This window comes from Oncorhynchus gorbuscha, linkage group LG24 (assembly GCF_021184085.1).
Source record: "Oncorhynchus gorbuscha isolate QuinsamMale2020 ecotype Even-year linkage group LG24, OgorEven_v1.0, whole genome shotgun sequence".
NCBI lineage: Eukaryota > Metazoa > Chordata > Actinopteri > Salmoniformes > Salmonidae > Oncorhynchus > Oncorhynchus gorbuscha.
In genome coordinates this window covers 43,831,787-43,848,563 of record NC_060196.1, presented here as the reverse complement: position 1 = coordinate 43,848,563, position 16,777 = coordinate 43,831,787, and the positions used below count along the sequence as shown (strand labels likewise).

At 44.7% G+C, this 16,777-nt stretch overlaps 3 protein-coding genes across 6 annotated transcripts; 2 read left to right on the top strand and 1 right to left on the bottom strand.

Annotated features, from left to right (window-relative positions):
• Positions 1–1,577: 1,577 nt before the first annotated feature.
• Positions 1,578–8,848, top strand: mturn (maturin, neural progenitor differentiation regulator homolog (Xenopus)). The gene is made up of 3 exons (XM_046326573.1): positions 1,578–2,148; positions 7,006–7,128; positions 7,328–8,848. The coding sequence occupies exons 1-3, from the start codon at positions 1,978–1,980 to the stop codon at positions 7,433–7,435; spliced, it is 402 nt and encodes a 133-aa protein (XP_046182529.1). The 5' UTR covers positions 1,578–1,977; the 3' UTR covers positions 7,436–8,848.
• A 296-nt stretch (positions 8,849–9,144) lies between these two features.
• Positions 9,145–12,318, top strand: LOC124013327 (E3 ubiquitin-protein ligase znrf2-like). Of its 3 annotated transcripts, XM_046327599.1 has the most exons (5): positions 9,145–9,982; positions 10,200–10,330; positions 11,055–11,128; positions 11,271–11,375; positions 11,475–12,318. In XM_046327599.1, the coding sequence occupies exons 1-5, from the start codon at positions 9,815–9,817 to the stop codon at positions 11,480–11,482; spliced, it is 486 nt and encodes a 161-aa protein (XP_046183555.1). In that variant the 5' UTR covers positions 9,145–9,814; the 3' UTR covers positions 11,483–12,318. The 3 variants fall into 3 exon arrangements, 2 of the variants coding, with proteins under 2 accessions (XP_046183555.1, XP_046183556.1); XR_006834848.1 differs by lacking the exon at positions 11,271–11,375 and having other exon boundaries at positions 11,033–11,128; XM_046327600.1 differs by lacking the exon at positions 11,271–11,375 and having other exon boundaries at positions 9,148–9,982.
• Positions 12,319–13,819: 1,501 nt separating this feature from the next.
• On the bottom strand, positions 13,820–16,450 carry ggcta (gamma-glutamylcyclotransferase a). 2 transcript variants are annotated; one of them, XM_046327596.1, is made up of 4 exons: positions 16,122–16,450; positions 15,591–15,739; positions 14,819–14,951; positions 13,820–14,681 (listed from the first exon to the last, which is right to left on the bottom strand). In XM_046327596.1, exons 1-4 carry the CDS (start codon positions 16,278–16,280, stop codon positions 14,556–14,558), a joined length of 567 nt encoding a protein of 188 aa, XP_046183552.1. In that variant the 5' UTR covers positions 16,281–16,450; the 3' UTR covers positions 13,820–14,555. The 2 variants fall into 2 exon arrangements, with proteins under 2 accessions (XP_046183552.1, XP_046183553.1); XM_046327597.1 differs by having other exon boundaries at positions 15,591–15,736; positions 16,122–16,448.
• Between the last annotated feature and the right edge of the window lie 327 nt (positions 16,451–16,777).

The following is a 16,777-nucleotide window of genomic DNA, read 5'->3' as shown; positions in this document are numbered from 1 at the left end:
TTTGATAAACTCCCATATCTACAGGGTGAAATACCACAGTGTGACATCACAGCAGCAAGATTTGTGACATGTTGCCACAAGAAAAGGGCAACCAGTGAAGAACAAACACCACTGTAAATACAACCCAAATGTATTTGTATTTATTTGCCCTTTTGTACTTTAACTATTTTCACATCGTTACAACACTGTATATCTACAAGGTATGACATTTGAAATGTCTTTATTCTTTTGGAACTTCTGTGAGTGTAATGTTTACTGTTAATTTTTATTGTTTATTTCAATTTTCTTTATTATCTATTTCACTTGCTTTGGCAAAGTTAACATGTGTTTCCCATGCCAATAAAGCCCTTAAATTGAAATTGATATTGAGAGAGAGGGAGCTGTGGCGAGAGATTAGATCAAATGGGAATTGGGGATAGTGTGCCCGTTTCTGACCATTAAGTTGAATGTAGAAGCAGGTGCGAGAGGATAAAAGAGAGCACAGAGAAGGTGAAAGGACTGCACTCAATGTATTGTCATAGTCATACTGACGTGTTGTGTTATCATGTAGAAGTCATGAATAACCTCATACTGAATAAGAAAGGTATGTTCAGTACAAGTTCAGGGTAAACAAGTTTTGTGATCAGGTTTATAAGCAGCTGTGAGAGAGAGAAGATGAGAGAGAAGAGAGAGAGATAACTTTGTATAAAGTTCCTGCCCTCCAAACACACTCACTGGAATGGCACAGTGTGGTCAAGGGGTGGGAAGGACCGCCTCGCTCAAGTAGTACTTTACTTGACTTTCACTTCTACTGGAGTCATTTTATATTAAGGTATCTTTACTTTTACTCAAGTATGACAATTGGGTACATTTTCCACCACTGGAAAATGTACCACACACACACACACACAAACATGAGGGATCACAATGTTCTCTCAATGTTCTGTCTACGGTGTGTATAGCATATATAGAGTATAGGTTTCAGGCTGCCATGTCTATGTGATCATTGTATGAAAGGGGTCCAATGGCTCATTTCACCAGAGGGACAATCTAGATAGGGTGCTGCTACCACCTAGCGGACCTCTGGACATCCGTCAGCAAGCCTACACACGGTATAGTTTGTATTTATTGTAGCCTAGACAGTACACGCCCACATTATCTTTACCTAAGGTGTGTGAACTGAAAAGCATGCCTCATTCATTCATGTTGGAATGAAGACAGTTGTAGAAATAAACTTCAGTATAAATCATTGGTAAATGGAGTTAGCCTAGTGTCATTGCAATAAATAGGCTAGGCCTAGGCTGCAGCTTTAAGCCCACGTGTGATTACGCTTACTATTATATAACATTTCTAGACAGTGCCTATATAATACGATTAGGCATATAGGCCTACTGCTCTATGTAGAATAACATTACTTTAAATAGGGAATACATGTGAAATGACACTCTATTCCCATTTATAGTCTTGAACGTTAGTCTCTGGCTGCTTGTTGAGAACGAAACAATAATTTCGTATGGAGGCACGGAATTTATCGATGACAGCAGTGTGCCGCGTCTCAGCCTGTCGTCATTGCGTTGAATCGTTAATGGGCGTAACGTTCCACAACGCGTGCGTAACGTATGTATGCGACCCCAGAACGGACTGCTCCCTGCTGATCTCATCGGTTAATGGACTAATGAAAGGATGAGGGTTTGAGAAAACACCTTATTGTTACCGAATACCGTGAAGCCAGTGTAATGCGATAGTGAAAAGACATTGTCTCTCTCACCACGCGCATGGCGCGTTAGGGGAAACTGCAGGCTACAGCTGTCTGTCCGGTCAGCTGTTTTTATTTACCGAGAGACAGCAGCATCAATAGGAGGGCACGAGACAACAGAATAGTCTATACAGGCGCCCCGGACCCCCACAGACCAGACCACCAGGACTAAGAGAGAGGAGGGCAAAGAGAGAGAGAGAGAGAGAGAGAGAGAGAGAGAGAGAGAGAGAGAGAGAGAGAGGATGGAGTTTAAGCAGCTGGTGGAGGTGGCGGAGAAATGGTGTTCGTCTGTTCCGTTCGATCTGATCTTTGCGGAGGAGGATGATGAGAGGAGACTGGACTTCTACGCAGAACCGGGAATCTCCTTCTATGTCCTTTGTCCCGATAACATGACGGGAGGGACCGAGAATTTCGTAAGTGTGTGTGTGTTCGTGTATGCGTTTGTGTGGTTGCAGTGTTTTGGGGTTTGCTTCTCGGGTCCCCCGGCGCAGTGTGTGTGTGCGCAACGGGAATGATGTCACTGCAGTTTGATTTGGTGCACCGGACTATAGCACGCCTGGCGCGCATGTTGTTTTGGCCGCATAATATGCCGCGACCTCTTTTATCTGCAAACAGTTGGGATAATAAACCGCATTGAGCTGCTATGGGCATGCCGCTTGTCCTGCGCATATAGACACAGGCCTGCAATAACAGTGATGTTGTTGTTTTGTCCGCTGAGTGACTCTGTATGTGCATTACATATTTACATAGCAAATGTATACAACATGAGGTATTACTGCAAGTTGCCTATGGAGGGATGCACGGCCCTGAGTCCCTATTGGCCTCACAATCGCTGCGACTGCTGACATAATCTATTTACTGCCGGGCGCCGCGCCAGGAGAACTGTGGTGTCCGCGCCCTCTGGCCAGCTGATGTAGAGTGGGGACTAGAGAGCTCCTGTATGATGCAGATGTGTTTTCTCATGTAGGCCTGTTTGGTCTCTAGTCTGTTTACTGCACTAGGTCCTATCCCCACCATCTCTGCCACTTTCTCTGCCTCTCTGATTCACTCTCTCACACACACACAAACTGTTTTGTTCCTCTATCCTCCTGGGGACCTAAAATGTATTTCCATTCCAAATCCTATTTTCCCTATCCATAAACGTAACCCCTTAACCTAACCCTAATTCTAACATTAACCCCAATTGTAACTCTAAACCTAACCCCTAAATTTAAAATATCCTTCTTTGGGAAATGTCCCCACAAAGGCAAATTTACCTTGTTTTCCTGTCCTTGTGGGAACTTTTGGGGATTTTAGGTCCCCACAAGGATAGAAGAACCAACCCACACACAGGCACAGTGCTGGGTAGTCCCAAGGGCAGACACTGGCAGTACCAGTCTGCAGTGAAATACGGTACCTCTCTCTCTCTCTGGCTGGCAGATTAGATCCTGTTACCATGCCAATCAATACTGCTATCAGCAGGGGGAGACACACACACATAGTGAATGCACCGCTCCCTCTCGGTCACAGGGGGACACTGTTTAGGGTTGGCCAATCCCTGGAGAGCTCATGGGAGTGCCAAGGCTTTAAGTTCAGTAGGCTAACACAGTTTTGTGGCACACAGATTCAAACCCCAGTCAGTTATACCTGTTTGATTCACTCACGTCCATGTCCAGTATCTTAAGGTTCTGTGTGTGTGTGCGTGCGTGTGTGTGTGTGTGCTTAACTACAGCAGTAGTTGTTCTAGTAACACTCCTACATGATCTCCTGTCCTTGAATGTCTGTGTTATCTCGCTCTCTAATCTCTAGGTTCTACTTCTACTAGCTGTACTCTGACCTCATATAAAACTCAGTGTATCTACCATGTGTACAGAGGGGCAAAAAACTATTTAGTCAGCCACCAATTGTGCAAGTTCTCCCAGTTAAAAAGATGAGAGAGGCCTGTAATTTTCATCATAGGTACACTTCAACTATGACAGACAAAATTAGAAAAATGTAGGATTTTTAATTAATTTATTTGTAGGATTTTTAATGAATTCATTTGCAAATTATGGTGGAAAATAAATATTTGGTCACCTACAAACAAGCAAGATTTCTGGCTGTCACAGACCTGTAACTTCTTCTTTAAGAGGCTCCTCTGACCTCTACTCATTACCTGTACTAATGGCACCTCTTTTAACTTGTTATCAGTATAAAAGACTCCTGTCCACAACCTCAAACAGTCACACTCCAAACTCCACTATGGCCAAGACCAAAGAGCTGTCAAAGGACACTAGAAACAAAATTGTAGACCTGCACCAGGCTGGGAAGACTGAATCTGCAATAGGTAAGCAGCTTGGATTGAATAAATCAACTGTGGGAGCAATTATTAGGAAATGGAAGACATACAAGACCACTGATAATCTCCCTCGATCTGGGGCTCCACGCAAGATCTCACCCCGTGGGGTCAAAATGATCACAAGAACGGTGAGCAAAAATCCCAGAACCACACTGGAGGACCTAGTGAATGACCTGCAGAGAGCTGGGACCAAAGTAACAATGCCTACCATCAGTAACACACTACGCCGCCAGGCATTCAAATCCTGCAGTGCCAGACGTGTCCCCCTGCTTAAGCCAGTACATGTCCAGGCCCATCTGAAGTTTGCTAGAGAGCATTTGGATGATCCAGAAGAAGATTGGGAGAATGTCATACAGTCAGATGAAACAAAAATATAACTTTTTGGTAAAAACTCAACTCATCGTGTTTGGAGGACAAAGAATGCTGAGTTGCATCCAAAGAACACCATACCTACTGTGAAGCATGGGGGGGGAAATATCATGCTTTGGGGCTGTTTTCCTGCAAAGGGACCAGGACGACCGATCCGTGTAAAGGAAAAAATGAATGGGGCCATGTATCATGAGATTTTGAGTGAAAACCTCCATCAGCAAGGACATTGAAGATGAAACATGGCTAGGTCTTTCAGCATGACAATGATCCCGAACACACCGCCCGGGCAATGAAGCAGTGGCTTCGTAAGAAGCATTTCAAGGTCCTGGAGTGGCCTAGCCAGTCTCCAGATCTCAATCCCATAGAAAATCTTTGGAGGGAGTTGAAAGTCCGTGTAGCCCAGCAACAGCCCCAAAACATCACTGCTCTAGAGGAGATCGGCATGGAGGAATGGGCCAAAATACCAGCAACAGTGTGTGAAAACCTTGTGAAGACTTACAGAAAACGTTTGACCTCTGTCATTGCCAACAAAGGGTATATAACAAAGTATTGAGATAAACTTTTGTTAATGACCAAATACTTATTTTCCACCATAATTTGCAAATAAATTCATTAAAAATCCTACAATGTGATTTTCTGGATTTTTTTCTTCTCATTTTGTCTGTCATAGTTGAAGTGTACCTATGATGAAAATTATAGGCCGCTCTCATCTTTTTAAGTGGAAGAACTTGCATAATTGGTGGCTGACTAAATACTTTTTTGCCCCACTGTGTATATATACACTGCTCAAAAAAATAAAGGGAACACTAAAATAACACATCCTAGATCTGAATGAATGAAATATTCTTATTAAATACTTTTTTCTCCACATAGATGAATGTGCTGACAACAACATCACACAAAAATTATAAATGGGAATCAAATTTATCAACCCATGGGGGTCTGGATTTGGAGTCACACTCAAAATTAAAGTTGAAAACCACACTACAGGCTGATCCAACTTTGATGTAATGTCCTTAAAACAAGTCAAAATGAGGCTCAGTAGTGTGTGTGGCCTCCACGTGCCTGTATGACCTCCCTACAACGCCTGGGCATGCTCCTGATGAGGTGGCCGATGGTCTCCTGAGGGATCTCCTCCCAGACCTGGACTAAAGCATCCGCCAACTCCTGGACAGTCTGTGGTGCAACGTGGCGTTGGTGGATGGAGCGAGACATGATGTCCCAGATGTGCTCAATTGGATTCAGGTCTGGGGAACGGGCGGGCCAGTCCATAGCATCAATGCCTTCCTCTTGCAGGAACTGCTGACACACCCCAGCCACATGAGGTCTAGCATTGTCTTGCATAAGGAGGAACCCAGGGCCAACCGCACCAGCATATGGTCTCACAAGGGGTCTGAGGATCTCATCTCGGTACCTAATGGCAGTCAGGCTACCTCTGGCGAGCACATGGAGGGCTGTGCGGCCCCCCAAAGAAATGCCACCCCACACCATGACTGACTCACCGCCAAACCGGTCATGCTGGATGATGTTGCAGGCAGCAGAACATCCTCCACGGCATCTCCAGACTGCCACATCTGTCACATGTGCTCAGTGTGAACCTGCTTTCATCTGTGAAGAGCACAGGGCACCAGTGGCGAATTTGCCAATCTTGGTGTTCTCTGGCAAATGCCAAACGTCCTGCACGGTGTTGGGCTGCAAGCACAACCCCCACCTGTGGACGTCGGGCCCTCATACCACCCTCATGGAGTCTGTTTCTGACCGTTTGAGCAGACACATGCACATTTGTGGCCTGCTGGAGGTCATTTTGCAGGGCTCTGGCAGTGCTCCTCCTGCTCCTCCTTGCACAAAGGCGGAGGTAGCGGTCCTGCTGCTGGGTTGTTGCCCTCCTACGGCCTCCTCCACGTCTCCTGATGTACTGGCCTGTCTCCAGGTAGCGCCTCCATTCTCTGGACACTACGCTGACAGACACAGCAAACCTTCTTGTCACAGCTCGCATTGATGTTCCATCCTGGATGAGCTGCACTACCTGAGCCACTTGTGTGGGTTGTAGACTCCGCCTCATGCTACCACAAGAGTGAAAGCACCGCCAGCATTCAAAAGTGACCAAAACATCAGCCAGGAAGCATAGGTACTGAGAAGTGGTCTGTGGTCCCCACCTGCAGAACCACTCCTTTATTGGGGGTGTCTTGCTAATTGCCTATAATTTCCACCTGTTGTCTATTCCATTTGCACAACAGCATGTGCAATTGTGTTGCTTCCTAAGTGGACAGTTTGATTTCACAGAAATGTGATTGACTTGGAGTTACATTGTGTTGTTTAAGTGTTCCCTTTTATTTGTTTGAGCAGTGTATATACACCTTTGACATTAGCACAGTATTACAGTGATAATGTGCAATGTGGGTACATGGGTTAGGTCAATAACGTGTGTGTGTGTGTGTGTGTGTGTGTGTGTGTGTGTGTGTGTGTGTGTGTGTGTGTGTGTGTGTGTGTGTGTGTGTGTGTGTGTGTGTGTGTGTGTGTGTGTGTGTGTGTGGTGTGTGTGGTGTGTGTGGTGTGTGTGGTGTGTGTGTGTGTACGTCTACAGCATGTATGGAGTGAGAGTGAGGACTGCCTGCCGTTCCTACAGCTAGCCCAGGACTACATCTCCTCCTGCGGGAAGAAAACACTGCTAGAGGTCCTGGACAAAGTCTTCACTTCCTTTAGACCTGTAAGTAGCCTAATGCTATTTAATAAAACAACTAGACTACGCCTAAAGAAAAGAACATAACAACTGTTAAATGTCATCCTCTCCCTCATCTCGGTCTACTCTTCTCCTTCTCTCTCTCTCCCCTTTTCTCCTTCTCTCTCTCCCCTTTTCTCCCACTCTCTCTTTCTTTCTCACTCTCCCTCTCTCTCTCTCTCTCTAGTTGCTGGGTCTACCAGACATAGATGATGAGACGTTTGAGCAGTACCATGCAGGCGTGGAGGAGGAACCAGAGCCGGACCACCAGCAGATGGGAGTCAGCCAGCAGTGATGCCTACAGAAGAGGTGTCCGACCGGGCCACAATAATTATCCACACCTCTGGTTTCATCCCCTGCATCAATACACAGGCCCAACAACCCTGTAGCGACTATACAAAGTCATAATGTATACTCGGATTCATAATGTACACACACACACACACACACACACACACACACACACACACACACACACACACACACACACACACACACACACACACACACACACACACACACACACACACACACACACACACACACACACACACACACACACACACACACACACACACAGAGGACAGCCAGCCGGACAGCCAGCCTGCTGAAATGTACCATTGCGTTCTTTAACTTATCAAAAGCTTTTCTCTCCAGATATTGCACTCCTTCTCATGTCACACGCACGCTCACACACGCACACGCACACGCACACGCACACACGCACACACACACACACACACACACACACACACACACACACACACACACACACACACACACAGCTGTGTCATACAACATTATTATTAATGTCATTCATACAGCAGGCTACAACATTACTATAGTTTATAGCATGATAAGCATGACGCTCTCCAACCTTGCTAAGCATATCCACCTGAAGACAAACAATCAACTAGTCTAGCAGCAACAACATACTCCCTCCCCAGCCTGGCCACCCAGACATAGCAGAGCACTGTCACTGTCAACCATGTAACACCTGACTGGAACCATCCACTGTACCACACAATGCCAAACCAGCACATTGTTGTGACCTTGTAAAAATGTTAGCGGTGAAAATAGAGGGAGGAATAGAGCAGAAATGTAATCCTATGTTAGAAACTGTCCCTTATGTACTGCTGTGAAGTTGGCCAAGAGCTGCTGTATCTGTGTGTTTATTTCATCGTGTGTGTGTGTGTGTGTGTGTGTGTGTGTGTGTGTGTGTGTGTGTGTGTGTGTGTGTGTGTGTGTGTGTGTGTGTGTGTGTGTGTGTGTGTGTGTGTGTGTGTGTGTGTGTGTGTGTGTGTGTGTGTGTGTGTGTGTCAACACCATCAGTGCACTGCTACGCTTTTACTATCCCCACGGACCTGAAGGAGTAGGATGAAGTTGTGTTTAGACACTGATCCGAGGTCATTTTCCCCCGTTATTGGGATTGGAGAAAGGAAACTGTTCCTAGATCTGTGTCTACAGGCAACGTCTACCTGCAAGCAGCCTTCTTCCACCTTACTAAACTAGGCCTACACTTGTTACTCTCTCTGAACATGGCAACTACGATAGATGTAAGTCTCTCTCCGAATGCTTTTAAGTCTTTACTTATGAACATCATTTTTAGTTACATTATTTAACTGAATGTTTGTCATGCTAATGTGTGTTTTTATGTTCTGTCCTCCAGTGTGTGTGAAGGTATTCAATAAAACAAATGTGTGGAGGAGCAGTGAGTCTGACTGCGTTTTTGATATCCAAATATGATGTACATAAAACACATCTATATTAAGTATGACAATTATATATCTGCCTGGCTTTTTATAAACATCTGCTATGTCTGTAGCCTAATCTGTGTCCATGCAACTTTTGCTGTTGTTCATGGGCTTGATGACACTTGACCACACACACACACAGAGAGAGAAGAAGGAAGGCATTAGGGCAAACCTTTTGCATGGGCCGGTGTCCTGGTTGGGCGGAGTTTGTACATGTTAGACCATTCCATTGGTCTTTAAGCTAAATCTCCACTCATCTAGGAGACCGGGCCATTCAAAACGAAGTCGACCATTGCTTAGCTCCTGTCAACAATCGCAGTCAGCAGACGAAACTACAGCAGAGCAGATCGAGATCATAGTGACGCTGCTTTCGTTTCGACAGTCTGTAATCGAGAATTGTCGAGAAGGTGCGTACATAGTCACTAAAGTGGTCGGACGTGTCGCGGTGTGGGACTTGTTTTGCGGCAAACCTCCTTGATCGTAGCACATAGAATATTGGAATGATGCCGCGACGCACCAATAAACTTTCATATGAAGAATGAAACGATTTGGCAGTCAATTTTGTCCGTCGAGAATCAGTCCGTTATCCCATTTGATTTTACTTTGGACTTTTCAAGCCACTTTTATTTCTTTGGCTGTTTTGGCACAACTACTGGACTGGACACTGTCATGTCTCCCTTGTGACATCGAGTTTCAGCGGTTTTTCTAGGCTATTTATGGTTTATTTGAATAGTGACATGATATAAACACTGATATATAGATTAAACATCAATCTGAAACTTTGCACATTGTGCAGGACCATTTTCAACACCTGTCCCTGATGGGCTTCATGAGAGAAGAGAACTTTCTAGGACTGTTCTGTTTTATAGGCCTTATAGGACTTGATATCTTGGGGAAGTTAGAATAGGACAGGAGCCACCATGGGTGTCAGGCAGAGTAGCCCCGTGTCTGAGAGTCGAACCCGGGCGTATTCTAGCCCTGTTGAACCCTCTGGAAGCAGCAGTACCCCAGGGTTCAGATACACAGCCAGTCCTGGCGGCCCCAGAATTCGCTACACCGGAGGGACCCAACCCAGCTCCTACCACCAGGTGTGTGTAATGAAAGTGGTTTGGAAACATACTTCCATGATGAGTACTGCCTGAGACCTGAAGATTTGTGTTAGCTCCCCAAGTTAATGCCAAGGCTTCAGTTAAGGATGCTGACACAGTGTTGTGGCACACAGGTTAAAACCCCGGGCAGTTATACCTGTGTGATTCACTCACATCCATGCCCAGTATCTTGACGTTCAGTGTGTCTGTCTACCAGACAGGGATGAGTATACCACATGGCGGCCGGGGCAGCAGTCTGGACCAGGAGGAGACAGATGGGGAGAGAGGAGGAGAACACCAGATGATGATTCGCTCTACCACTTCACCTGTCCCCTCACCTACTGGGAGGTAGGCTAAAGTGTGTACGTGTTTTTCAGGTCCTGACTGTCTACATCAAGGGTTCCCTCTGGGTGCACGTTTAGTTTTTTGCCCCAGCACTACAAAGCTGATTCAAATAATCAAAGCTTGATGATGAGTTGATTATTTGAATCAGCTGTGTAGTGCTGGGGCAAAAACCAACATGTGTACCCAGAGGGGTTCCCAGGACCAAGTTTGGGAAACACTGGTCGACATGATATCTTATTCCACAACAAGAAAACTGTGTGTTGTTCTAAAGCTTCTCACTTGGCAGTTAAGAAGAGGATATATAACAAATGTGCTTTCTCCCCGTGAAATACACATACCGGTACACCCTCTTCTGTTGTGGGGCGAGAGGAGCACATTAGGCCACCGATGAGCATGTACTTCCTCCATGGCACATGTCTCACACACCTACACACAAATATAGGTTTTGTACTGGAGAGTGAGTGTCTCAGTCTGTAACTTATTCAACTTTTCTTAAGGAACCATGAATGTCATCGTGATCATAAATTGACCTTTGGTCATTATGCAGACATGACCACATGGTTGACCTATTTTTACTCACTCACTCACTCACTCACTCACTCACTCACTCACTCACTCACTCACTCACTCACTTTGTGATGAGACCGAGAAAAAGGTCTGGTTGGATGGATTGTGTGCTGACATGTCCTGCTCCATGTTTCCTAGTCTTTCTCTGTCCTGTGTGCAGTAAGTTTGTGGCGTCAGATGTGATGGAGATCCATCTGATCATGTGTCTCACCGAATCACGACTCCGCTACAACGGTGAGTGTGTGATTGTATATCTCTCTGTGTACGCCCAATAATCTTGTTAGTCTGCCTGTTTGGCCTGCTGGTTCAGGATGCCTTCTGATTGGCTAGCATGGTATGTCAGGATGATGATTGATTTGTGTGTGTTGTGTCCCAGAGGATGTTCTGGTGAAAGATAGTGGGGAGTGTGCCATCTGTCTAGACGAGATGGAGCAGGAACACACCATCTCTAGACTCCCCTGTCTCTGTATATACCACAAAGGTTAACTACACACAAACGCACACCTACCTGACTACAGTAAGATGCTGTTACTTTACTCGTGTCCCCCTCGCGCTCTCTCTCTCGTTCTCTTTCTCTCAGGTGTATAGACGAGTGGTTTGAGGTGAATCGTTTGTGTCCAGAGCACCCCTTGGACTAAGGGCTCAGATTCCCACAGAATATCTACCATCTATCTACTTCATCCCCATCGTCATGACATGCTGGCCTACGAATCTACTTCATCTAGATCTGTGTCTGACCTGCTGGTCTGTGAATCTACTTTACCTATCAATGTCTGACCAGTGACACGAGCCTGTGAAGTTTAGCAGAGCTAGGAATTGCCAGGAACCTCATCATACGATATTATCACGATACTTAAGTTTCTTTTTTGATACTTTTAGTCATTTAGCACAGTGGTTTCCAGGGTGGGTGCGGGGGTCTCAGTCCAGCTTTAAACCTACTCTTGAAAGTTGTAATAGTAGAATGCACACGGTGCAATTTAGAAATTGGGCAGTGCATCATCAGTCCTCTTGTCATGTTAGTCATTGCATACCTTAGAGAGATATTTATAACTTGTCAGAAATGTCCAGAAGAACTAGCCCATGTCAGCTAACAATTGTATTTGCACCATGACAAAATGTGTAGAATTGCATGAAATAAGCTTTAAACCTACAAAATTCTCTCCACCAACAAGAGGGGTGTGAATCACCAAAAGTGATTGTGCCCATAGAAATAGAAGTAGCATATGTGCGCACAGGGGAGGCTTGGGATATTCCCCACTGCTGGAAGTGGGGCCCTGAGTGAAAAGGTTTGGGAACCCCTGATTTAGCAGACATTCTTATCCAGAGTGACTTACAGTTACTGCATTCATCTTAAAATAGCTAGGTGGGACAATCACATATCACAGGCATAGTGGGTACCCGTGGAGGTTGGTGGGAGGAGCTATAGGAGGAGGATGGGCTCATTGTAATGGCTGAAATGGAACAGTATCAAACACATCAAACATATGGAAACCATGTGTTTGACTCATTTCCATGAATTCCATTCCAGCCATTACAATGAGCCCATCCACCTATAGCTCCTCCCACCAGCCTCCACCGATAAGTACATTTTTCCCAAAGTCAAAGCTAGATGGGGGTGGGGGAGGGAGTCGAGTGCAAGTGTTGGTTCATAAACTACGTAGGTGCCAATACGATAATGTATTGCGATTCTATATGTATTGTGATTTTAATTGCGATTCTATATGTATTGTGATTTTAATTGCGATTTGATGTCCCAAACATATTGCTCAGCATATGTCTGCTGCAGAGAGACAAGAGAGAGCATGAAAATTAGTTTTGATGTCCCAAACATATTGCTCAGCATATGTCTGCTGCAGAGAGACAAGAGAGAGCATGAAAATTAGTTTTGATGTCCCAAACATATTGCTCAGCATATGTCTGCTGCAGAGAGACAAGAGAGCATGAAAATTAGTTTTGATGTCCCAAACATATTGCTCAGCATATGTCTGCTGCAGAGAGACAAGAGAGAGCATGAAAATTAGTTTTGATGTCCCAAACATATTGCTCAGCATATGTCTGCTGCAGAGAGACAAGAGAGCATGAAAATTAGTTTTGATGTCCCAAACATATTGCTCAGCATATGTCTGCTGCAGAGAGACAAGAGAGAGCATGAAAATTAGTTTTGATGTCCCAAACATATTGCTCACCATATGTCTGCTGCAGAGAGACAAGAGAGAGCGTGAAAATGAGTTTTGATCATTCGGTGAAATAAGAGCTGAAAACATGTTGGCTCAGTATTTAAAAAGAAGACAGAGAACAAGCTATAGGATGAAAAATATGTGAGTTCTGGTGCAGGTACAGCTGACTAGTACTAGCAATTATTATTATTATTTGTAAATCTTTTATTTTTTACAAATCAAAGCTTGGAGTCAAATATTGATAATATCGTCCAAAATATCACGATGTGTAACTGTATACATTTTCCCCACACCACTACTGGTTTGCCTCACTTACTTGCTAAAAGACTAAACGGGATAACTTGAATATACACTTAAACGCACATTTAGAGACCATTATGGGTTATGGCTCTTCTGAGAGTGTTGGTGGACTGCTAAAAGAGCAGAGTTCTGGTGCCCGACTGCAGTCGATGACGTGGCACGCAACCATTGGTTGAAGCATGCAACGTCTGAGCAGGGTAGCATGACCGTCACCTCCAGTGATCTAATCCTCTCAGATTTGAGTGAATAGGGTGGAATTTGGGATGGGGGGGGGGCATACATTCATTGATTCATATTACTGTATGACAATGTAATAATGAGTTTGTTGATCATCAGCTGTACTGCTGTGGAGTGAGGGAATTTAGACAATTGTACGCGCTGTGACTGAAACATGCTGCTAATTTTGAGTCTCAATTACACACATTTATGTCAATTATGAAATCACATCTTCTGTTGTTTCATTGCTTTATTTCTGTGGTTGTGTAAAATCTAGGTAGCATACAGCAAATCCAGCATAAATGTTAACATTTGATTTAAAACACACCTTTAATTTACTCAAGCATCTTTGTTATATATTTTGCACAAGTTTGTATTTGTTGAATTAAGTAAAAACTAAAGCACAAATAAAACTCCAGAATTTGTACTGGGACACTATGGTGAAAATTCTGTATATACATAGTTGTCTGTTCAACGTCATTAATGACTACAAAAGTATGTTTTGTGGAAAAGACAATTGGACCAGATACAGTTTGGGGAGCAGAGATCCTTCAGACGTTTCTTAAGAAACAAAGAATAACAATTGACATTAAATCAATTGATTTCTGAAGTAACTGATTTCGTTCAGTATACATCTATCAAATACATTACAACATCTCCCATTTCTCTCAAAGACCCCTTTCCATTTCAATTGAACCATTCGTCAGCAAATCTCTCCAAAGCCACATCACATGCATTAGTCTTTATGGTGCCTGTCTGTGTGTTTGTCCAAATTGGCACCCTATATATAGTGCACTACTTTTGACCAGAGATCAATTGGTTGTCATTTCAGATGGATTCTGGTTACGTTTACACAGGCAGCCCAATTCTGATATTTTTTCCACTAATCATATCAGATCTTTTCAGAGCTGATCCGATTGGTCAAAACACCAAATCAAAAGACCAATTAGTGGAAAAAAATATCAGAATTACTTAATGACCTGTGAGATCTTGTCCAGGATAGAAGGGCCGGTGTAGTTGTTGGTCTGAACCTCCTCTAGTCTCCTCATGTACTGCACTGGTAGACCGTTCTGCTGGGCTCCTAAACACACCACCTACACACACCCACACACGTTATTTCCTTTCACTTGCTTGTACTGCGGGGAGGGGGGCAGGCTTGTGTGTATGTGTGTGTACCTGTTTGCATTGTGGTGAGGGAAAACAGGCGTGTGTGCGTCCAATGTGTGTTTACCTGTTTGTATTGTGGCGAGGGGGGACAGGCGTGGAAGCGGTTCATCTGGTACGTTCTACAGAGCAGCGCCCCGTTGTCTGTCTCCACTGTCACCTCTAAGGGGAAGTACATACCCATGTCCACCCCCTCCTGCCTACACACACACAACATGGAGGGATGAGGTGAAGTACAGGATGAAGACCATAGAATGTATGTTGCCATCAGATGAGACTCACTGGTGTGTGTGAGAGAGAGAGTGACTCACTGGTGTGTGTGAGAGAGAGAGTAACTCACTGGTGTGTGTGTGAGAGAGAGTGACTCACTGGTGTGTGTGTGTGAGAGAGTGACTCACTGGTGTGTGTGTGAGAGAGAGTGACTCACTGGTGTGTGTGTGTGAGAGAGTGACTCACTGGTGTGTGTGTGTGAGAGAGTGACTCACTGGTGTGTGTGTGTGAGAGAGTGACTCACTGGTGTGTGTGTGTGTGAGAGAGTGACTCACTGGTGTGTGTGTGTGAGAGAGTGACTCACTGGTGTGTATGTGTGAGAGAGTGACTCACTGGTGTGTGTGTGAGAGAGAGTGACTCACTGGTGTGTGTGTGAGAGAGAGTGACTCATTGGTGTGTGTGTGTGTGAGAGAGTGACTCACTGGTGTGTGTGTGTGTGAGAGAGTGACTCACTGGTGTGTGTGTGTGAGAGAGTGACTCACTGGTGTGTGTGTGTGAGAGAGTGACTCACTGGTGTGTGTGTGTGAGAGAGTGACTCACTGGTGTGTGTGTGTGAGAGAGTGACTCACTGGTCCAGGCTGGCTAGGTGGTCGTTGCTCATCCTCCAGACCACCCCCCACACCTCTCCCCCCTCTTTCTGCTCGATGGTTGCTACTCCTCCATGCCAATGGTTATCAATGTGCTCCCCCCACAGACCAAAGTTCAATGTGTAGTTCTGCTGGGGAGGTTTAGGGTAGGAGGGGGAAAGAGAGACCCTGTTAGAATACTATGACAATGCATTTTTGGATGTGTCACATAGCCTACTCTGTAACACCTTTTCACTGTGTGAGTGAAGACAATAGTATTCATTTTCTATTCGAGGTCATTCTATTCTTTATATAGACTGGGGGGAATTAATTTACTCCATGTAATTGAACTACTCGGGACGAGAACCCTTGGGCGTAGAATTATAGCGTCATCATGCGGCCGGTTGGGCTATTGAACGCCATGAAAGAACGCCATGTTGCTTGTTGGTTATCTCCTACTAGCTACACCAGAAGAGTCCGAAATATCCAAACTAAAAGTAGCTTGCCTACTGGGGGCGCTGCGGACCTGATTACCTTCAGTCGGCCGGTGCAATGAAATATTGCTGAGGGGTTCGCCAGCTGAAGTCTCTCCTTCAACAAGTTGCTTCCAAAAGCAAAATACATGAAGTGATCTGCTGTTGCTGCCATGTTTCCTAAGCAAAACCTTGCGATATGAGCCAAGTTACCAATCATACGAGAATGTCAGCCTTTGAATTATATAAAAAGATCACCGGTTAAAATAAACGTGAAATAAATAGCGATATACTTAATCATTTACATATCAGCTACAGCCCATTATTACTCATGCAATCTTTTTTTTGTCCGGGTCGTGTGTCCGGCTTATCTCATTGGCTGGAAGGGACTCCACCTGTTAAAGACACAGTGCATTATTTTTGAATGTTCATGTGCGCTATCAAGACATTCTTAAATATAGCGTGCTTAATAGCGGAGTCTAAATCGGTTGGTTTTGAGCAGTGCAGAAAAAGACCGTCAAACGGAACAAACCAGTTTAAATGCATATATTTTTTAAATGATCACTTCGCTAGTCATATCATATGACATCCCTTTCTAGTCTCAATACACCACTCATATTACACCCATCTTACACCAAATATACCTGTGATTTTTCCCGAACAGTACAGTTCCACATACAGTCGATCATCATGTGACAAAGATAATCATGTCATCAC